General features: G+C 52.3%; 2 protein-coding genes and 1 non-coding gene across 4 annotated transcripts in view; 1 reads left to right on the top strand and 2 right to left on the bottom strand.

Annotated features, from left to right (window-relative positions):
• Nucleotides 1–16,983, bottom strand: part of IFT172 (intraflagellar transport 172) — a 1,218,930-nt gene extending 1,201,947 nt beyond the window's left edge. Inside the window, exon 1 of the mRNA XM_069605452.1 lies at nucleotides 16,828–16,983. The gene's annotated coding sequence lies outside the window, so the exon portion shown is untranslated. The remainder of the gene's footprint in view (nucleotides 1–16,827) is intronic.
• LOC138460482 (U6atac minor spliceosomal RNA) lies at nucleotides 13,234–13,360 on the bottom strand. The gene has a single exon (XR_011263180.1). It is a non-coding gene; the product is annotated as a U6atac minor spliceosomal RNA (small nuclear RNA).
• Nucleotides 14,505–23,039, top strand: part of LOC138453030 (low density lipoprotein receptor adapter protein 1-like) — a 311,945-nt gene continuing 303,410 nt past the window's right edge. For both annotated transcript variants that reach the window (XM_069605454.1, XM_069605453.1), the window contains exon 1: nucleotides 14,505–14,677. In XM_069605454.1, the coding sequence (XP_069461555.1) occupies nucleotides 14,593–14,677 (85 nt within the window). In that variant the 5' untranslated portion in view covers nucleotides 14,505–14,592. The remainder of the gene's footprint in view (nucleotides 14,678–23,039) is intronic.

Raw genomic sequence — 23,039 nt, 5'->3', positions numbered from 1 at the left:
CCGCTCTCAGCCTGTAGTATTGTAGCAGTTCCAATGCAGTACCTAGGTGTCCGGGGCGCCACGTCTGCGGAGTGACAAACTTCCTGTCAGGGTAAAAGTCGGTCAGGGCCCGATTGCCTAGATCATGCCAGTGTTTCATCAAAAGCTTAACGTGTGTAGGGCTGAGGCCCGGGAACTGCCAGATGGGCAGCCATTTGTAGTACGGGTGGTGATCAGGTTGTATCTGCAAGATATGTTTCCAGGCCCTAACAGTGGCTGCCACAGGGTCTGCCGGGGCGTCGGCGTGATATGTGTGATGGAGGATGAGGGAGAGGGTGTTAACGCTCTCACTCGCTAGTTTCTTGAGCTTCACATGTGGGGGGGTCGGAGAACGTGTACCAGTATGTGGCGTGTTGGGCCTGCGCAGCTGTCCAATATTTGGCAAAATCGGGGGCAGTGAAGCCCCCGTTACCATAGGGGAGAGTCATGTGTTGCCATTTCTTACGAACCGCGCCCGAGTGCCACAGGAATTGGGCACACGAGCGTGTAGATTCTTGAAATATCGCTTTCTGGGCCAGATCGGCACATTTGCAAAGACGTAGAGGAATTTAGGGACCATAATCATTTTGATTAGAGACAGTCTACCCGATAAAGAGAGTGGGAGACTGCGCCATTTCAACATTTGAGCCTCAGCAAGCTGCGCCACAGCCGCATAATTGTCAGGCAACAGTGAATCTTTAGTGAGGGACACCTGCACTCCAAGGTACCTGATGCCTCCCGGTGACCATCGAAGGGGGAATTCGCAGGACGGTTGTGTAGTGGACGGGGTGAGCGGGAAGATTTCGGATTTGGAATAATTTATTGTGAAGCCCGAGAAAGTGCCAATTTTGGTTATGTCTCTCAATATCGGATCTAGGTGGGCAGCTGGGTCTCTAATATATAGGAGCACATCGTCGGCGTATAGAGAAATGATCTCGGGAGTATCACGGAGACGTATACCTTTGCGCGTATGTTTCTCCCTTACGTTATCAGCCATGGGCTCTATGGCGAGCGCAAAGAGTATCAGAGAAAACGGGCAGCCCTGGCGGGTACCTCTGTGGAGAGCAAAGGGGGCCGAGGCCCTGGAGTTGACCAGGACTCTGGCAGCGGGCCTTGTGTAGAGGAGTTTGATGTACGACCTCATGCGTGGGCCAATTCCCATCTTGTGGAGCACCGCCCACATGTATTGCCAGGACACCATATCGAATGCCTTCTGGGCATCGAGGGTGACCGCCACGGCCTGTGCTTTGGGGTCAATTCTAGCCAGAACATTAAACAGGTGATGGATATTTAGGGCGGTAGATCTGCCGGGCACGAAGCCACTTTGGTCGGGGTGGACTAGGTGGGGCATAATGGGGAGAAACCTATTGGTAATGATCTTGGCGAATATTTTAGTGTCAGTATTGATCAGAGAAAGGGGCCTATAAGACCCACATTCATCCAATGGTTTGCCTGGCTTGGGTAGTACAGTTATCAGCGCCTCACGCATGGATGGGGGTAGGATGTTTGACTCTAGGGATTCGTTCCACACCTCCAGGAGTCTGAGTGCCAGAATGGCTACATGCTCCCGATAGAACTCCGAGGTGAGGCTGTCGGGGCCTGGCGCTTTGCCCCTGGGGCAGTTCGCAATGACTGTGGTTATTTCATCGAGGGTGATAGGGGCCTCAAGGAGGTCACTGGTCGCGCGGGAGAGGAGGGTCCTGGGGATCTGTTCTAATAGGGCGTCAGTGTCTTGCAGGCTGTGTTCTTGCTGTGGGCCATATAGGGTCGTGTAGAATGTGGTGAATGTCCCGAGGATTTCCTGGTCGGACCAGCACATGGTGCCTCATGTGTCCTTGACGCAATCAATGCGATTCCTGCCCCCCTCAGTACGGACCAGTCTGGACAGTGTTCGACCCAGCCTATGCCCCTCACCATACTTCCTGGCCGCCACAGGGCGGGCGAAGTACCGAACCTCTCTCAGGGCGTGGGACTCGAATGTTTCTAATTCCGCTCTAATCTGTGCCAGTGCAGTCGGGGAAGGGGAGGAGGCATATGCCCTCTCAAGCTCTTTTAATGTCGCTTCTGACTGTTGCAAGCTATTTTTTATGGCCTTGAGGACCCCAGCCTCTCTAGATATGCACATCCCTCTGATGAAGACCTTGAATGCCTCCCAGCGCACTCCATCGGAGGTGTCATGCCTGTTGTTGCACTCGAAAAAGGTGTTGATATCAGCTAAGATATCGGCTTTAAAGACTATGGGCCTCATTACAACCTGCCAGTCCGGGACCGTGCAAAATCCGCGATGGCGGTAAAAATGTTTCCGTGTCCGCAAGGTTGCGGAAAAACCGTCCGATTACACGCTGTCGGTCGCGCGCACCACACGGACTCGGAAACGTTGTTACCGCCGTCACGGAAAACCCCACGGAAATGGAAATAACGCAGCCACAAGTGGCGCAAAACCCGTTTCTGCCTCCGCCGCCACGGACACGGAACCGGAAATACCATGATCGCCAAAACAGGAAACAGAGAGGCGGCCATCATATAAAAGCACAATCCATTGCCATCCAGAGCCAGCACAATCCTAACTCTGAGAAGCCAAAAGGGACCACCAGCATGTCTGCCAGGATTCCTGCTCAGAGGCAGCGCAAACAGCGCTTCAGCGAGGCGGAGCTAACCGTCTTGGTGGAGCACATTGTGGACAATGCGGAGATGCTGTTCAGCGCCGACCAACGGCGTGCCACACAGCAGCGGAGGAAGGAGGTGTGGGCCGAAGCTGCACGCAAGTGCACCGCTGTGGGCGTGGCAGTGAGGAGCGTGAAGGACTGCCACAAGTGGTGGGACGACCTGAGGCTGAGGGTACGCAACCTCATTTCCACGCACCGCCAACGCAGCAGTGGGACAGGCGGAGGACCCCCTTTCCCACTGAGGCTGCAAGCATGGGAGGAGCGTTGCAGCAGCGTCCTCCACCTAGAGGGAACCCATGGGATCGGGGAGGCTTTGGCAGGAGTGAGCCCACCTGCAGATGCCGGTAAGTGCCCAAACATGAATGCCACATGTAAATATGCAGTTGTGAGTACTGGGCCAAAGGACCCATTAAAACCCCCCCCCCCCCAGGCAGTGCATGTGTGGGCCAAAGGACCCATTAACACCCCCCCAGGCAGTGCATGTTTGGGCCAAAGGACCCATTAACACCCCCCCCAGGCAGTGCATGTGTGTGCCAAAGGACCCATTAACACCCCCCCCAGGCAGTGCATGTGTGGGCCAAAGGACCCATTAACGCCCCCCCCAGGCAGTGCATGTGTGGGCCAAAGGGCCCATCATGATCCGCATGGCAACCAATATCACAGAATGCATACACCAGCAATCAGATGCATGTGACTAACACCATTGAATGTACAATCCTAATGACGCATGTGATGCACCCATCTGCCACCACAACAACACTAATTGCATGCCCTTTGTGTCCCCACAGCCGTTTCAAGTGACAGTGATACTGCACAACAGGCCAGCCAATCTGCACCGGCAAGTACACAAGCCACCGCCACCACACAGGAGGATGCTGCCGGAAGTTCTGCACCTCTGGCCACATTACCAGCCACTAGAGATGTGCCGCCCACCACCACCACCGACGTCCCCACCGTCTCCACACTGCCTGAGTCTAGACAGGTGCCACGGGGACCTATCATGGCCACCCAACACAACACTGAAGGCAGCAGCACTGCAGAGGGGCGGCCTGCAGTGATAACAGTGCCCCGCAAGAGCCCTCGGAAACGGGGCCACAGGGGGAGATGCCCACATTTGAAGACCTGGGCTCCTTCCATGAGCTGGGTTCAGCCCCACATCACTGGGGAGTCCCATGAGGTCGCCCACCCCATCCATGGCCGAACTGAATGCCCGCATGCAGCGGATGGAGGACCAGCAGGCTACCCTCACCCAGCTGGTGGAGAGGCAGCCAGAGGAATCCAGGCTGCAGAGGGAGAGCTACAGCGCCTCAGTGCGTCGCCTGTCGAGGTCCATCGGACGCTTTGCGAGCACTATAGTAACCCTTGCACGCCATGTGCGGGAGGGCAACGACCACACCTCCAGGCTTGTAGAGGCCATGTTGGTTGGCCAACAGGCAAATCTGGCACGGATGCCCTCAATCCCAGATTCTGCGCAATCAAACACAACCACCCCATCCAGCTCCACTACTGCCAGTCCAAGGAGGCGCTCGAGTAGACTAACGTGTCCCTCGAGCAAGGTTGCACAGGCACAGAAGCGCACACGGAAGTGATGGCATGTGTGTGGGGCAGTGCAGGACACATGTGGACTACAAGGGTGTGAGAGGGGTGGGCACGTTTGGGTGGTGGGGTAGGTAGTTTTGGAGGTTTGAACAATGGGGCCTGGGTGGGGGTGGGCACGTTTGGGTGGTGGGGTAGGTAGTTTTGGGGGTTTGAACAATGGGGTCTGGGAGGGGGTGGGCACGTTTGGGTGGTGGATGGCCCTGGGTGTACAGCTTCTCTAACCAATGCACCTCCTTCCCTGTTGTTATTACATCAATACATCACCATTTCGAATCAAGACATACATGTGTGGACATTGATCATTTATTTTGCAGTGCAACTATTAATTCATTGTCGTCACCCTGTTCGTGCATTTCTGTGAATGTGCTGTGACTCAAAAGTAAATGCGAATCAGGGCATCCCGTGCTCTCTGGCCATCATGTGGACCCCCACGGGGAGGCGGTGCCATCCCATCCCCATCTCCATCCCCATCCCCTTCTCCATCCCCATCCCCATCTCCATCCCCATCTTCCTCATCTGCGTCTGGTGGCATTGGGATGTTCCTGCGCAGGCATATATTGTGCAGCATGGCACAGACGAGCGTGATTTTACCCGTCTTCACTGGGCTGTACAGCAGTGATCCGCCAGATCTGCTCAGACAGCGGAAACGGGCCTTCAGCAGTCCAAATGTCCTCTCAATCATTCCACGTGTGCGGATATGTGCCCTATTGTATGCCTCTTCATGCCTGTTCCTTGGTCTCCGTACAGGTGTCATCATCCATGGCGTGAGTGCATATCCTGCATCACCTACATGGGATGTAGATGGGGGAACATGTCAGTGTTTGTGGCATCATGTCCTCATCTGCTGCTGTGCATTCTTGTGTCATCATTCCTTCATGCATATGTACCATGCAGTGTATGGAGGTATGTTTTGGGCATCACGATGTATGTCGCTAACTGTATATGGGCCTACACATTAACTTGCATGTTTACTGTGCCCTGCGTGTAACATTTGTTTGTGTGCATGTCACGGTGCAGTGCTGTCCACACATGGCAGAGTGACTTCACTGTACGGAAGTAGTAAATACACGTCGTCTCATTTACACGCCTCTCGTGCCTTTTGAGGCAGTGTTTCAATTGAGGGTGGGTGTCTGCAGTGGCACAAGGTTCATGGGACAGTAACGGGGTTGGCTGTGCCAGCGTGTGCACGGGCACATTGGGGTGCCCTGTCATGTCTTCCTTCATGATGTTTGGCATCCGCTGTGTATTTGGTAGATGGAAGGGGGGTGATGCATGTGCGGTCACAGCGGCACACTCACAATGCTCATTGGCCTGGACACACACACACACCACTTCAACAGGTTTGTAGCATCGTCAGCTGTACTCACCCAATAGCCATGTGCTTTGTCCGGCATAGCGTTCCATGTACCGTGGCAACGTGGAATTCCGCAGTACCATTGAGTCATGTGATGATCCGGGGAAACGTGCGCAGCAGTGTGTAATCAGTTGCATGGCATCACAAACCATCTGGACATTCAAAGAGTGATACTGTTTCCTATTGCGGAACACCGCCTCAATTGCACGTGGTACTGTCAGTTCAACGTGGGTGCAGTCAACTGCGCCAATGCAATTTGGCATGCCTGCTATGGCATGGAAGGCCAACTTGGTGGCAATGACCTCGGGGAGGGTGCGGGGTAGGGCTATGTGTTCCGACACATGGCGCAACAGGGCATCCAGTACCTGTACCAGGAATTTTGAGAAACAGGGTTGTGATATGCCGTGCAGCTCACCAACCGTGTGTTGATGGGTGCCAGTGCCAAGGAAATGCAGTACTGAGACAACCTTCAGGAGGGGGGGATGGCGGTGGGGGTGTCAATTTGGCTGCTGATGTTGTCCTCAATCATGGCGGTGATGTGCAGGATTGTTGCACGGTCCAGCCGGTATAGTGTGTGGATCTGTCCTGGGGTGAGGTTCCAGGGTGAGGCCCTGATGCGTGGTATTGGTGGCTGGCGGCGGGGTCGGGCTGGCTGGGCAATGGGGTTTGCCATAGCTGCAGGGTTGGCTGGTTGCCGCCTGCGCCTCCTCCGTCTACGCCTCCTCCTCTGCGCCTCCTCCTCTGCGCCTCCTCCTCTGCGCCATTACTGCCACCATGTGCAGTGCTGCCTGTTGGTTGAGCAGGCCCAGTCCCAGTGCTACTAGACCTGCTGACTGCATGGTTCTGTGCTTTGTTGGGCTGGGTGTGGCCCTTTTGTGGGCTCCCAGTGGCCTGCTAGGTCCAGCTGGGCTGATTTGGTGCACCTGTGCCCTGATTCAGTTCAGCAGGAAGTGCATAACGGCATGTTCGCGGTGGCGGCGGTTCCGCCACCGTGATCACGGTATTTACGCCATTTTTTTCCCGGTATTTCCGTGTCCGCGCTAGTTGTGATGCTCACTGTGTTTCGTGTTGACGGTAACGGAGGTGTTTCCGTGCAGACGGACTTAACGGGACCCCTACTTCCGCGGTGGCGATTGAGGGTGGTGCTATTACCGGGGCCGCGGGTCATGATTGGGCGGACATGGAAACGGTGCTGGTATGGTTTTACCGGCAGTGTTAATTCCGGACCGGAGTACTTGTAATGAGGCCCATCTAGCAGGGCCTCCGACTTAAATCTCCAAGAGGAGCGGGAGGGCTGGTCGTGTCCCAGTGTTATCTGGAGTGTTACCGGTGAATGGTCCGATAGTGTGCGCGGTAGTATCTTGGTCTCCATGACCCTGCCCATCATGCAGCTCGATATGAGGAACAGGTCGATCCTGGAGAGGCTATCGTGTACCGATGAGTAAAAAGTGTACTCTCTAACTTGTGAGTTGAGAGCTCTCCATGCATCTCTGAGATCCAGTGTGTCGATATGGGCGTGTAGCCTGTGGGCTGCGAGTGACGTGGCTCTGCGGGCCGTCACGGACCTATCCAGGTCTTTGTCTAGGATCAAATTCATGTCCCCGCCCCAGATGATGGGAATCCCAATGTATTTTAGAGGCGTGGTGGTGATGGCATCAAAGAACTCAGGGGCATCAAAGTTCGGGTCATATGTGTTCACTAGGAGGCATTCCATATTGGCGAGTGAGCAATGGAGGATCACATATCTACCCTCAGAGTCAATATGGCTGGAGCGCAGGGAAAACTGGACTGATTTATGGATTAGGGTTAGGACCCCCCTGGATTGGGTGGAGTACTTTGTGTAGAATCTGTTGTTGCCCCACGTGGCGGCGAGACATGCTGCTAGGCGCCCGAGAGCGTAGGTCTCTTGGAGAAAGAGGATTTTGGCACCATGTCGCTGGGCATAGGCAGTTATCCTGTGGGCCTTAGTGAAATTGCTTAGGCCGCGAACATTCCATGTGACAATGTTTAAAGCCATAGCAATATATTATGGAACATCCCAGTGGTAGTATTCGTAAGGATTGTCCCTCATGCACCTGCCGTGTGCACAGCAGTGTTGAGTTAAGGTCATGCGTCTCTCAGCCATGTTTTTAACTGTTAACACAACCCCAATTACGCCACCCCCCACCCTCACTGCCCAACCCCAACATGCAGTGCAGCTCTCCCACTCCAAAACACACCCGATGCCCCTTGGGCTTGCTCCGACCGGGAACCAAAGGTCGGAGGACCAGATCCAACGTGGATAGGGCCACATCCTAGCCCAACAGGGGCCAGTCAATAGGAAGAACAAAATTAAAGTGAAAGCAAACATTGCAACTGCAACGGGGGGCGTTAGTGCCGTGCGGCCGGCATGTGTGGCTTGATGTGGGGCAGCAGACGCTGTCCCGAGTGTATTGTTGCGGTAAAACAGGTATCATAGACAGCCTCCGAGAACCAGAGAAGACGCTCTGGCAAGATGACATCGCAAGAGAGAGCAGGGCACAGGGATAGCTCCAGTGGGTAGGTGAGGGAGAAGGCAAAGAAGCAGTGCAGGAGCTAGCCCGTGGCCCGCATACACATGGCAAGAGGCCGCCGTTATTGAGTGGACATGGTGGGGTTGCCATCAACACATCAAAAAGTCACGGATCCATGGACATTCTGAGAACATCGTAGGTTGTGTAGTCTATGGCGTGTGGTCGGCTCGCGGCCCGGGGAGAGGTATATGTAGTTCAATAAACTTCACCACTTCGTTAGGGACAGTGAAGAAGATCTTACCATCATGGGTAATCTTTAGTCGTGCCGGGAACAGGATGGCATAGGGGACGTTGCGCTCCCTGAGCAGTTTTTTGACGTCTAGGAACTGGCGCCTTTCCTGCTGCACCGCCAGTGAGACGTCCGGGAAGATTCTAACTGTATGGGCTTCAAAACGCAGGTCCCCCTTTTCCCGCGACAGAGGATGAGATCTCTGTCGCGGTAGTTGAGAATTTTGGCGATAATGGGGCTGGGGATGTCGCCGGGTCTGGGCCGTGGAGCCAGGGCCCGGTGAGCCAGCTCGACCGTGAAATACGGAGAGAGAGCAGGGTCGTCCAGCAGGTCCTTGAGGAGTTTCTCCACTGCATCCTCCATCTGCCCCTTGAGGGCATTTTCGGGGACCCCGATAATGCACAAGTTGTTCCTACGGGAGCCCGACTCCAGATCGTCACACTTCGCCTTGACTCCTTTCATGTAATGCGTTAGGGAGGCCACAGTGTCCTGGAGCGTGGTGATGCTATCTTCGTTCCCCGAGATCCTATTTTCCGCCTCGGTGATCCTCGATCCTGCCTGGCCCACTCGAGCCTTAATCGAGGCGACGTTAGCGTTGATGTCGTCTAATTTTTCATGGAAGGAGGCAAAGTTTTTAGCCATGGATTCCATTAGTAGGGTGAGGTCAGGGGCCTCGACTGCACGGTGCTGGGTTAAATCTGGCTTGTCCTGTAGCGATGATGTGCTGGCTGGGTCATCTCGAGGGACCGCTTTAGTGTATTTGTCCATTGTGCCTCCTTGGGCCCCCGCCTTATTTCTGCTGGGCATTGTCGTTGTGGTGGGTACGGTTTCAGTGAGGGCCCACTTATGGGTAGGATGGAGGGCTGAGATGGGCCAGGGCCGGCAGGCGCAAACGCAGTGTCCTTCGGTGGCGGTAGGCGGTTAGAGGTAGGTAGGGGACCGCCGTGGATAGCAGAGAGTCAGTGGTGGAGCGGCAAGGCTGTGATGGCGAGCGATTGCGGCCTCCTTATGTGTACAGGTTGCGTGGGGGTGCCAGCGGGATCTTTCTTAGGGGGGCGCGGGCAGAGGCAGCGACACTGTCAGCAGAAAGGGGGGCAAGCAGTACGATGAGGGCCGCTTCTTTATGACAGTAAAGGCCCGTAGTGTTGCAGACAGTGGGCAGAGGTCTCGACGCCCACCGCTCCAGCTCCCGCTCTCCTGGTCCGCGGCAGCGGGACGATGGGATCCTCTGTGTCGTCGGCGCCGGGGGGGTCGCGATGATCACTAACGCAGCAGGTGGCATCCACAGTGTGGTGGCGTCCGCAGCAGGACCCCCAGGCCCCCCCCCCGCGATTTCACAGAGCAGCGGGAGCGGGGAGGGGACCCAGGAGACAGGCAGGCCAGGCAGGAGGGCCGGATGTTAGGCAACCGCCGGGGCCGGGTGGAATGCTAGGCCCAAATCCGACAGGGCCGCCAGCCAGGCGGGACCAAAATCGCACAAAATGTCCAGTGCAGTGGCAGAAGCAACTTGGCCAGCTTATAGTCCTTCACAATATCGGGAACCGCAGATGGGAGCAGATGAATGCCGAGCCCGCACGGAGCTGAAAGGCTAGGCAGCCATCTTGGGCTGCTCCACAGCGCCACCCCAAGTATAGTGTTGTGTTTTATATTGTGATTTCATATGTGTTAGTACTTACTTAACCCCTAGATTTATCTGGGCCTACCTGTATTTAAATAAATCCTTTATTTTTAAAATACATAGTGTTTGAGTGTTTCTTTGGATCATTTGTATTAAAATTTCACTTGTACTCCTTCTACTGCCCTCTCTCCCTCCTAAGATAAGCCTGGCTGCCCTGTCTACGCTACCCCGAACTCAGGTGGTACAGCCTTATACTAAGAGTGGAGTCTTGAACTGCCTCAGTTGAATGGTTTTACTAAGCCCTTAGTTGGACTTTAGAAAAACTATCCTAACACTTTAACATTGTTATATTTAATACACCCGCTGTGTGAAAAACAAGACCTGAGTGGACATTCATCATTGTGCATGTGTCATTTATTTATTTACAGTGCATAGTGTACATGTAGCCCGACACCCAGTGCCCTCTGTCCAACCATCACGTCACCCTCTGCTGCCATGTGTGTCAGAAATATTGTGCAATCACTGACTCGCGCACATCACGTCCCTCCTGTGCATTGGCACTACGATGATGTCCAGCCACATCTTCTTCTTCCTCTTCATCATCACCAGGTGGTAGCAGTTCAATGTCAGGGGGCAGGGGCACGTTCCGGCGGATGCACATATTGTGCAGCATGACACATGCCATGATGATCTTGGCCACCTTCTCATGCCTGTAGAGGAGTGCCCTACCCGACCGGCTGAGGAAGCGAAATCGTGCCTTCAACAGGCCAAAGGTCTGCTCGATGACCACACGGGTACGGGTATGGGAATGATTGTAGTCCTCTTCGTGCCTGTTCTGTGGGTTTCGGACAGGGGTGAGGAGCCACGGCCTCAAGGGATAGCCACTATCACCTGCATGAGAGGCAATAAAAGGTAAATGTTAGTCGATTCATGATGGACAGCTGTACTAGTCACACATGCCTGCAGTTTATCGTTGCTCACATGCACATGTTCCTGGATGTATTTACGCCATCTTCAGTCCCTCAATGTGTCCTGTGCCATGGACTAATGGTGTGGGTTGCATCTTCAGGATGATACATGGTGTGCACTGACGTCTTGTTGCTCATGCATTGTGTACGCATACAGCTGTGTTCGTGTCAAATTAGTGAGGTGTTGTGTTCTGTGAGATTTCCTTAGAGGGAGCATTGGCAGTAGTGTGTGCATTATTGTGCGATCAGTGCTGATCATTCCCATGGTGACATGCAGCACTCCTGTGGATGTGGTGGCCCTATGACAGACTGTGGATTTCCTAGTTGGTTCAGTTTAATGCACTCCCAGGGATGCCTGTCCTGTGTCGTGATATGCTGGAGACAGCAACATAGTACATATGCACTGCATGGTGCAGGATTGCGTTACAGAGGGTGAGGGCCGCTGATGAGTGGTGCACGTGTTGTGGGATGTGGGGTGGTTTCCTGTTTGTCATGTAGTGATAGGTGTCGACCATACTTCATTCATATGGGATTTGGGTGTCATGTACCGTTTGTGATGCTTTGGGGAACAGTGCTAGGTGATGTGCACATTGTGCAGTCACATCAAATTTGGCAGCATGGTGGTGTGTGCATCTCTCCCCCCATTTCAATGCCATGTGCCAGTCATGCAACTTACCAAGCAGCCAGGCACGTCGTCCAGCATGTCACTCCATGAAGCGTGGTAGTGTGGAGTTCCGCAGGACCATAGAGTCATGAGTTTATCTGGGATATCGGGCACAACAATGTGTGATGATCTTGCTGGCGTCGCATACCATCTGCACATTGATGGAGTGGTATTGCTTGCGGTTGCGGTACACCACTTCCATGGCATGCGTGACCACCAACTCCACGTGGGTGCAGTCGAGGGCACCTACACAATTTGGCATGCCTGCCAGTGCATGGAAGCCAACTTTTGTATCAAATATCTCCTGGGGAGTCTGTGGTAGGGATATGTAGTCCCTTGTGTGCTTGAGGAGGGCATCCAGCACTTGGTTCAGTATCTGAGAAAATAAGGGTTGTGATATGCCATGCATGAGCCCCACTGTGTGCTGGTCGGTGCCTGTGGCAAGGAAGTGGAGCACAGACACTACCTTCAGTAGAGGGGGTTGGCGGTGCGTATTTCTATGAGGCTGACTATGTCGTTGTGTATTAGGTCCACAATGGTGGTGATGGTGTCCCGGTCCAGACGTACAGGGTGTGGATCTGCTCAGGGGTTAGGTTGAAGGGACTGGCTCTGATGCGAAGAATTGGGGCTGCCTGCGTGGTAACGGTGGCTGCACTGGTGGGTCATGCTGGGCCCGTCTCACCCTCCTTCTCCTCCTGCGTCTCCTCTGTGGTGCCGGCTGTTGTTGTTGCTACTGTTGTGGCAATGCAAGCATGTCCTCCAGCTCCATTAATGCTACTACTATTGGAATCATCTTGGTGTGGGAGGGGGTGTGGTGTGTGGGTGTGCTCCTTTTGTAGTGGGCCAGACTCCATTGCCTTCACCTGTGCTGATTGTGTGCACCTGTGGCAGTTGGGATCACTGCACATTGCATTTTACGGTAGGTCTGTGATGCCGGTATTTACGGCATGCTGGTAACCACTTTTAACGCCTTCATGGACCTGTTATTTGCATGTCTGCTTAACTTGTGATCTCCTATGGTTTACGGCATGCTGCTAATTCCGGCAGGGTGGGCCACGTGCCTGCACCGCTATTAGAGACGGCGTAAATTACGATGCCGCTAATAGAGGTCAGGCTGGTCAGAATAGCCCGTAGCGGTAATCGATGCCGGTAATCCTTTACCGGCATCGTTTGTCCCTTAGCACCAACCTCGGAATGACCCCCATAGTTACTTACTGATAATCATTACTCCTAGTCCTGCTCTTCCTCTGCACAGTACTTACGACCCTCCTGCCCGCCCTGGTGCACAGTGAAAAACCTTCCATGATGTGTTAGGAGTACTGAAAATAACAAGTTGTGGGGGCGGGAGAGTATTGGGCTCTCAGCAGAGGGGTGGGCAGGTGTAAATATATTAGTAAAAGTGGGTTGCTGGGATGAGGTCTAAACCGCACAAGTACTGTGACGAGCAAGAGTGGGACTAAGAATAATGAAGATTGCTGGTAAGTAACCGGGTCCCTACGAGGCTAATGGAAACATTTATGAAAACAATTGCCCAACTAAATAACCTTCAGTCGTGATGTTACAACAAAAAAACATGGTTAGACGCCACGAAGTAAGTGGCAGTGCCTTAACCGTATATGTGTTGAAAGGCCACTGGGACCTCTTCCATCCTTGTCAAGGGGAGTGCTAACCTTCTCTCCTTTCATACAACACAATATGCACAGCCGGTGGAAGATCTATATATGAGTCAAAGCTGGAGATCTCTACTCAGTTAGGGTGAGGATTCATATCGTTGTTCCATAGGTTGTATATTCATCACAAACCTGTCGATTAGTCAGAATTAGTTTAGTTGCTCGCAATCCCCATAGTTTGATGCTAAAGGATCTTTTGGGTAAAAAAAAAAACGATATCTCCCGACGCACATTTAATTTATGCATCATGTTAGCCAATCAGCGATCGAGCTCGCCCCCAATTGGAATACGACTACATTGCAAAATCATTTTAGAGGAAGTGCTTTTCTTATTTTTTTCATCTGTTATGGGGCGGTTGGGGGAGAGGGGGTGTACACTTTTAGAGCGATGTATATTTCGCACAGCGCACAGTCGAAGAAGCCTGAAATGAAGAAAAAGAGAGGCGGGCGCAAAGCTGTTATAAAAAGCGAAGAAGGACGAAATGTCACATATTAACGGGATGTGGGTGTGTTAGGGCCTTACAATGCGAACGCGAAAAATATGATCCTAATTTGTAGGGTCAGAGTGCTTCAGATAGAAAATATAATTGAACAAAAAATCTACGGCAGTATTTAACTAACTCACAGATCATCATATATTGCTTCTATTAATTTATATATGTCAAAGGTAATAAATGTGTTTCTTGAGATTCAATGGTATACGATGATCCGTTTGTAATATTCTCCCAAGGCTTTCACAGCCCGCATCACTATTGGGCAATACGGACAGTACAAGATGTCCGCTACCGAAATAACACCTCTGTCCGTGAGGCCCGCATGCTGTTCAGGCGAGCTGAATAGACACAAAAGAAGGGCCGCGGGGTTGCCTGCCTCGCCAACCAAGCTCCTTCGAACGCTATGTTTATCGTAAAGAAGTCCCCTTTTCGTTTCTATGATGGTAGTTACAAATCGATGCACCTCCTACACGCTGCACAGATGCTCCCAAATAGCTCCTCCCATCTCCCCGCCCACATGCCTGTAGTAGCTCCGCCCCTCAGCCAGTCTTCCGGGGATCCGCCTCTCTGTGTGTTGTAGCTCCGCCCCTCAGCGTAGCTCCGCCCCTCAGCCAGTCTCCCGAGGATCCCGCCTCTCTGTGTGTTGTAGCCCCGCCCCCCAGCGCGACCCTCCGAGGCTCCGCCCCGTGGCCACTACGCCCCGCTGGCTGCTGCTGACTGGGGACGTGTGCAGGAGGGAGCAGCGCCGGTCCGCCTGCGGGATGGATGCCCTGAAGTCTGCCGGCAGAGCCATCCTGCGGAGCCCCAGCATCGCCCGCCACAGCCTGGGGGTCTCGAGGCATCAGAGTGAGTCTAAGGGCCAGCTGCAGTGTGTGAGGGGCAGGCAGGAAGAGGGAGAGGTGGGGCAACAGGCATAGCAATACACATGGGAGACACTGAGCTCTAGGGAGTCCTCGGGGAGAAAGCCCGGTGACAGGCAGGGCGGGGGTCAACAGGGGGCCCCAGGAGGCTGGAGGGCAGCGGGGCCCCAGTAGGCTGGAGGGCAGCAGGGGGGGCCAGGAAGCTGCAGGGCAGTGGGGGGCCCCAGGAAGATGCAGGGCAGTGGGTGGCCCCAGGAGGCTGGAGGGCAGCAGGTGGGGCCAGGAAGCTGGAGGGCAGCAGGGGGGGCCCCAGGAGGCTGGAGGGCAGCAGGGGGGGCCCCAGGAGGCTGGAGGGCAGCGGGGGGCCCCAGTAGGCTGGAGGGCAGCAGGGGGGCCAGGAAGGTGCAGGGCAGCAGGGGGGGCCCAGGAAGCTGCAGGGCAGTGGGGGGCCCCAGGAGGCTGGAGGGCAGCGGGGGGCCCCAGGAGGCTGGAGGGCAGCAGGTGGGGCCAGGAGGCTGGAGGGCAGCAGGGGGCCCCAGGAGGCTGGAGGGCAGCGGGGGGCCCCAGGAGGCTGGAGGGCAGCAGGTGGGGCCAGGAGGCTGGAGGGCAGCAGGGGGCCCCAGGAGGCTGGAGGGCAGCGGGGGGCCCCAGGAGGCTGGAGGGCAGCGGGGGGCCCCAGGAGGCTGGAGGGCAGCGGGGGGCCCCAGGAGGCTGGAGGGCAGCGGGGGGCCCCAGAAGGCTGGAGGGTAGCAGGTGGGGCCAGGAAGCTGGAGGGCAGCAGGAGGTCCAGAGCTGGGGTGCTGCAGAGACCACCCTGGGGATGTGGAGGCCAGCAGAGGGTAGCGACAGGCAGGCAGTTGCTGACAGGCATGCTTCTGCTGCAGTCCTTAGGTGGAGAGTTACAGAGGCGTGTGCAGGCAGGGGTGTGCTGCAAGAGAGCTCTGGCAGTCCAGGGAGAGGGTGCTTCCTCCAGGGGATCCTGGAGGGGGTGGGGGGACACCTGGGCAGAGAGGGGAAGGCGTCCTCAGGCAGGGAGTTTCCGGGATTCACATGGCCCAGTTTCATGTATGTATTATTCCACAGACTCGGTGGTCTAATGAGGGAGATGCAGGCAGAACACATGCACTATAGGGCTCCACAGCCTGTGCACTGTAGGCGTCCACACTGTCGCACACTACTGGTAGAAAGCTACAAGTGTCCCCAGAATGGAGAGCCTGGCAGGGCGGCCTTCCCATGCTGAGCCTGGCAGGGCTGCCCTCCCATGCTGGGTAGTGCTTTTGTTTTGCATGGTGATGCCTGGCATGTGGTGGGGTAGGGTACCTGGACACTGCATGCAGACGTTATCTAGAGCTAATGTGGAACTAGCATGGACACTTTCTGGGGGCAAAGTAATTGCGGCATAGTCTTTTTCTGTGCAAAATAATGTGACATGTCAACCTGCTTAACGGGGACAAAGGCAAAATGGCATGGCAATTTTCTGGAGGCAGTGTGAATCTGGCATCACTTCATGTGTGCCCTGTAGAATGGCAGTAGACTTGAGCAGGACAGTGACAAACTGGCGTGGTGTTAGTAAATTGATTTGGGCATTTTCTGCAGCCGATACAAGTAGACATGGCAGTTGGCAGGGGGCAGTGGCAACCTGCGTTATTGGGCCAGTGCTAAGCTTGCATGGTGATATGGAAACTGGCATTGCCTTGTGCACACTTCCGGCTGCCCCAATGACTGGGATACTGGCAGGGTGGCCGATTGAGCAGCAGGTTACCAGCAGCATCTTGGCATGTTTGGGCAATACCCTGGTGGTGTTTACAGAATTAGGGTATACTTTGTATAAGTATTGTGTCATGCTGTAACATCACCCCCTGCCATATAATAATTGTGGCTATATTTTATTTAGCAACACAACCAGAGTACCTCGCGTGTCCTTCCCAACTGCCTGCACATTCTTAATCCTACAGGTTTTAGTTCAATGTATTTGCATTATTGTGCTGCTCAATGCAAAGTTTGCCCCCCCTCACCCCCCGGTATTTGCAAAATGTGTTTGCATGGTAGAAGAGAGAACGCTTACCCCTCACCCCAGAAATAGATTTTAAGGGGGCTTTCCTTTCTTCTACTAGATTACGGCAGCTATTAACCTACCTTTTTGAGAAAGGAGTGATTGCAGTACCATGCTTGATCAGGCGTTCTGTGGCTAGCCAAATGGCGAGCAGGAAGCAATTAGCCAGACGTTAATATCACTCGCCAACTTTCATCAGCGCGTTTCATGCAGAAGGGCGTTGCACGGCGTTTTCTACACGAATCTCTCCAGCATTGTATGCAGAGCCTGATCATTTGAAGATGAGAATGTTATGTAATGTCATAAAGCTTTAATACTGCGCCAAATCACTACCGTGTTCATCTCAGAGCTCATGGGCTTGTCTGGAAGACAGCCTGTTGTGCTTTCATCAAGGGTTCCTCGACTGTAGCCTGTGAGGAAAGGAAAAGGAGAGGTGGGCGACCGCAGAAGAAAAGGCAAACAAATGAAGGACGTTCAGGGGAAGACCTACTATTCTGAGTAACCAAGAGAGGGTAATGTTTGTGAAAGAACAAATAATCGTTAGAGTAGGACTCTCCTGTGTGGAAAAATACTGCAGCAAAATAAGTAATGGCTAGAAGGTTTTGAATTATTCTTAACTTCTGGCATCGCTCCGGGCAACCCTCCAGGCCATCCGCTTGGGTCTCTAAGCTCAGCAGTCATGGGACCCACAAATGGCCATACCCGTCCCACTTGGGGTGAGTACAGCAAAACAAAAAAGGGGATGGCTTGAAGGTCTAGAATTGATCTCAACTTCAGACATTGCTGTGGGCCTAGAGACCATTGCTACATCTTACTGATGGGAGGGCCAGGGGGGACAGCTCAGGGGCAACACGCTTGCCTTGGAAGCAAGATGATACAGAGCAACACAGGTTCAATCCCCGGGTCCGCACTTAGAAACCTCTGGGTATTAAGGGCATTATAAATAACCAATTACAATTACTGGCCGAAACATTTCTGGAGTTCCTACTGGTATCGCGCAGAAGGTATTTGCCCAAACAGTTCAGGCTGTCCTGACCCTCTTGGGGTAGGGTGAAGCCTGATTTGCATATGGTCTTTCCGCTTTCTGTAATGGCTTGGCAGGCGAGGAACGATAGTCAGGCAGGTTGCCCAGAGCAATGCCAGAGGTTATGATTAATTCCAAACCTTCCAGCCATCACCTCTTATATCTTACTAGAAAATTACCATAGAACATCAAAAGGGGATCCAGGAAAATACAGAAACCGGGGGCAGTCCGGGTAAATAATGTAAGAAGAGAACCTTCTGTCTGCGACACCAAGTGCTTCCGCTCACTGGCTAAAGCAACCAGTGGGTTTGCTAAACACGTCTTTAATTTATATATTTTTTTAAAGAATACAAGGATCCTGTGACAAATCAGAGAGCCCCACCGATCTTGTGTTGGCCGCTCTCATTTGAATACATAAGGTACAAAAAATATTTAGATTTTTACATGGTTATAAACATGTGTCCTGACTTAAGACAAGATTGAAGAAAGACAGAATGGAAAAAACAAAAACAGCTTTTTTTTTTATTGTACGAAACAATTTTTACAAAAGAAGACGAAGTGCAGAAAAAAATAAGAAAAGCGTCAAGAAGAAGCAGAAGAAAAAGACATTCTTAGTATGTTTTCGTCACACTACTATGAAAACATAGCATGCAACAAGTTCGACATGTTTCGGCCCTCGTGGTTCCCCCCCCCACTGTTGCAACATTCACCTCCATCACTAACAACCACACTCCCTTCTTCCCTACACCAACGCCTTCCTTTATCACGTCAGACACATGTCTCTGTTTACTGCGATGTTTGCTTTTATTTTAGTGCCAAGATCTAGTCTGTATTCACTCTGAGCAGGGTTCATTTTTAATATTCATAGCCGGACATAAGGCTTTTCCCATAATGGGAACAGAGCTGTGAAGTGGATGCAAGAACTTTATCATTCTTATAAATATACATGTGCAGACCTCAAGTTTCCAGTTCCATGCATGAAAGTCACCCAGTTATGTTTTTTCCGTGTATTTTTAGTTTTCTTTTCCATTTCAAACGTTAGAACTACAAATCCCAGAATTCCAAGAAAAAAACAGACCTGAATGGCTTCCTCATGCATGGAACTGGGAAACGTGAGATCTCTGAATTTGTATATTATGCAACAGTATGGCCGATCATTCAGGACAAAAATCTTTCGATGCAAGAGGTTTGGGTGAGGAAATCAAATGTTTTTTTTTAATGTAATGCAGAATTGGCTCCACTGAGTAGCGGGGAGATGTATAGTAGCAGCCTCCAAACATGGGTTATGTTACACAAAACAGTATTGTGTTGGCTTGGTAGAGACTGCATGGTAATAGGAAGAGGGAATTTGGAACACAACTGAACTGCATATTTCAGCGCCTTGACATGCTTAAATCAATTTTGCAAGAAGCGGGGAACACAGATAAAACGCGGTCTGCCAAGGATCGCGCTGTATTTGGTAAGCAGATAGGATAAAAATTGCTGGTAGCTATTTAGATCCTGGTTGTTGTTCCACAAGAGTCTGGTTAGCTCCTTGCAAACTGCTCAGCGAGCAGGCTACCTTGGACTACCCAGAGCAGCTGGTGCCAGACCTATTATCGAGCAAAACTTTGATCCAATTCCAATGTAGACGCCATTGGGGATAGACCAGTCTGCTACATGTTGTTACACTTTTAAATACTATTATGGCAGCGAGACTTTGACTTGACTGCGAAGATGGCCTCTCTAGCGAAGTTCTGCAAATCGTGTCTTAACACATGGTGTGTGCTTATTCAAACTCTATATTGCAGGCATTGGTGAAGTATTGAGGAAAAGCAACTACCCTCCAAAAATCTGGAAGTATCATGTGCACTGGTTGGCGTACGCTGACGAGGTTGTGATTTTTGACATCGCCCGCATACGTCTCCAAAGGTTTGCCGCGTACTGTAAGAATTATAGCGCAGAGATGAATATCCCCTAGATGAATAAGGTTTGGTATTTAAAATAAGGAAAAAAAGTGCATATTGTGGACGCAGAATAAGCATTGGGTTTTAGGATCATTTGGTAAATGAGAGCACTAGTAACCCCATTTTTCCTGTGGTTGATCCTTTGAGAGCCTTTAATCAGCGTATACATAGAGGTTTTTCACTGATTTCTAGAGGGGACACCAGGGATAAAGAGACCAAGGCCAATCCTGGTAAAACAATACAACTCGTACAATACAAGGGCCTTGTGCTATCACATATCAACACAGAACACCTCAATGTCAAAATTAAGCAGAGGACACAAATACAATGTACTCTCTTTCTTACAAAAAATAGTGTACAATGTATTTGCGTTCATTTAAAGAAGCTGTTTCAGTTACAAAATACACGTGTATGTGCCCCAGTGTGATATAAAACAATACATATTTCAATGAATCGGATTAAAACCTGTAGTTCTTACACAGGTTATTGCACAGAAAAAAAGTTTTTTCTAGCAGCAAATCTTTTGCAGAGCAGCAAAAATGCAGGTCGGGCTAAGGCATCGGAATCCACACATGACATCCCCTGATACAGTAACTGGAGTACCTACGACAGCATGAAGCAAGCACCTCCGGGAGCAGAGACCCTCGAAAGGCAGAGTTACTCCCATAGGTGCCTGATCTAGGTGACACAGTAACTGGAGTACCTACGACAGCATGAAACAAGCACCTCCGGGAGCAGAGACCCTCGAAAGGCAGAGTTACTCCCATAGGTGCCTGATCTAGGTGACACAGTAACTGGAGTACCTACGACAGCATGAAACAAGCACCTCCGGGAGCAGAGACCCTCGAAAGGCAGAGTTACTCCCATAGGTGCCTGATCTAGGTGACACAGTAACTGGAGTACCCACGGCAGCATGAAACAAGCACCTCCGGGAGCAGAGACCCTCGAAAGGCAGAGTTACTCCCATATGTGCCTGATCTAGGTGACACAGTAACAGGAGTACCTACGACAGCATGAAACAAGCACCTCCGGGAGCAGAGACCCTCGAAAGGCAGAGTTACTCCCATAGGTGCCTGATCTAGGTGACACAGTAACTGGAGTACCTACGACAGCATGAAACAAGCACCTCCGGGAGCAGAGACCCTCGAAAGGCAGAGTTACTCCCATAGGTGCCTGATCTAGGTGACACAGTAACTGGAGTACCCACGACAGCATGAAACAAGCACCTCCGGGAGCAGAGACCCTCGAAAGGCAGAGTTACTCCCATAGGTGCCTGATCTAGGTGACACAGTAACTGGAGTACCCACGACAGCATGAAACAAGCACCTCCGGGAGCAGAGACCCTCGAAAGGCAGAGTTACTCCCATATGTGCCTGATCTTGGAGACACAGTAACTGGAGTACCCACGACAGCATGAAACAAGCACCTCCGGGAGCAGAGACCCTCGAAAGGCAGAGTTACTCCCATAGGTGCCTGATCTAGGTGACACAGTAACTGGAGTACCTACGAAAGCATGAAACAAGCACCTCCGGGAGCAGAGACCCTCGAAAGGCAGAGTTACTCCCATATGTGCCTGATCTAGGTGACACAGTAACTGGAGTACCCACGACAGCATGAAACAAGCACCTCCGGGAGCAGAGACCCTCGAAAGGCAGAGTTACTCCCATATGTGCCTGATCTAGGAGACACAGTAACTGGAGTACCCACGACATCATGAAACAAGCACATCCGGGAGCAGAGACCCTCGAAAGGCAGAGTTACTCCCATATGTGCCTGATCTAGGTGACACAGTAACTGGAGTACCCACGACAGCATGAAACAAGCACCTCCAGGAGCAGAGACCCTCGAAAGGCAGAGTTACTCCCATATGTGCCTGATCTAGGTGACACAGTAACTGGAGTACCTACGACAGCATGAAACAAGCACCTCCGGGAGCAGAGACCCTCGAAAGGCAGAGTTACTCCCATATGTGCCTGATCTAGGTGACACAGTAACTGGAGTACCCACGACAGCATGAAAGCAGTACATCCGGGAGCAGAGACCTTCGAAAGGCAGAATTTGCTCACATAGGTGCCTGATCTAGGTGACACAGTAACTGGAGTACCCACGACATCATGAAACTAGCACACCCGGGAGCAGAGACCCTCGAAAGGCAGAAGTTGCTCACATTTGTGCCTGATCTAGGAGACACAGTAACTGGAGTACCCACGACAGCATGAAAGAAGCACATCCGGGAGCAGAGACCTTCGAAAGGCAGAATTTGCTCACATAGGTGCCTGATCTAGGTGACACAGTAACTGGAGTACCCACGACATCATGAAACTAGCACACCCGGGAGCAGAGACCCTCGAAAGGCAGAAGTTGCTCACATATGTGCCTGATCTAGGTGACACAGTAACTGGAGTACCCACGACATCATGAAACAAGCACCTCCGGGAGCAGAGACCCTCGAAAGGCAGAGTTACTCCCATATGTGCCTGATGTATATCTCATGAAAATGTCTAATAAAATGGTTGTTGGAAGAAAAAAAATACAATAGTTCTACTTCTGACGAGAGAGCTTTTAAAGTAAGGCCATATTCATAACCCATTTATGCTGCTCTACAAAAGATTTGCTGCAACAAAAAAAAGTCTGTGCAACATTGACATTGGCCTGTACGAAGATGATGAGAGAGGGTCGGAAATATTATTCATGTAAAGCTCCCTGTGAGCTAAACTGTCTCAAACATCTGATTATAGAGTTTCTAGTTACTAAACTACAGGGAGAAGCATGCTTTGGACGCAGAGCCCTTGCTCACTGTGCTTGGAGAGGCTCAGTTCCACCTCACTGATGAGAGCGTAACACGTGTCTGGGCAGGCCCGGCCTTTGGAGGGCAGGGGGGGTGAGCTTGGGGGAGTCTTCAAGGGCTCCCCTGAGCTGGCATAGCAGGAGAATGCGCGACAGGCGGGCTGTTGCTATTAAATGCGCCCGCATAAGCAGGCGCATTCAATGACGATAGGGTGCTCAGCCGGAGTGACAAGGTTTAAAAAAAAAAAAAAAACGGGCACTTCCTGGCCCCGACCCCTGTTGACCAGGGCCGTGAGGGGAAAGCAGGGGGGGGGGCAATTCGGCCAGAGCGCTGCTGGCCCTAAGGCCGGCCCTGTGTCTGGGGTTGCTGTGTGGTACTCTTGTTCAGTGGAGAATTGCCTGGCATTTGTTGCTGGACTACCCCCGTGGGTGGGACCAGACTGATATGCCAATAGATGTTTCTCCTCTGTGAAGGGTGCAGTGAGCTAAAGCGTGGCCTGGTGTTTGTTCTCAGTAGAGCGGCCCCCGCGCCCTTCTT

This window comes from Ambystoma mexicanum, chromosome 4p, assembly GCF_040938575.1.
Source record: "Ambystoma mexicanum isolate Mex_15411 chromosome 4p, UKY_AmexF1_1, whole genome shotgun sequence".
Taxonomy (NCBI): domain Eukaryota; kingdom Metazoa; phylum Chordata; class Amphibia; order Caudata; family Ambystomatidae; genus Ambystoma; species Ambystoma mexicanum.
Note: the sequence above shows the minus strand (reverse complement) of the source record. Positions and strands in the feature narration are given on the sequence as shown.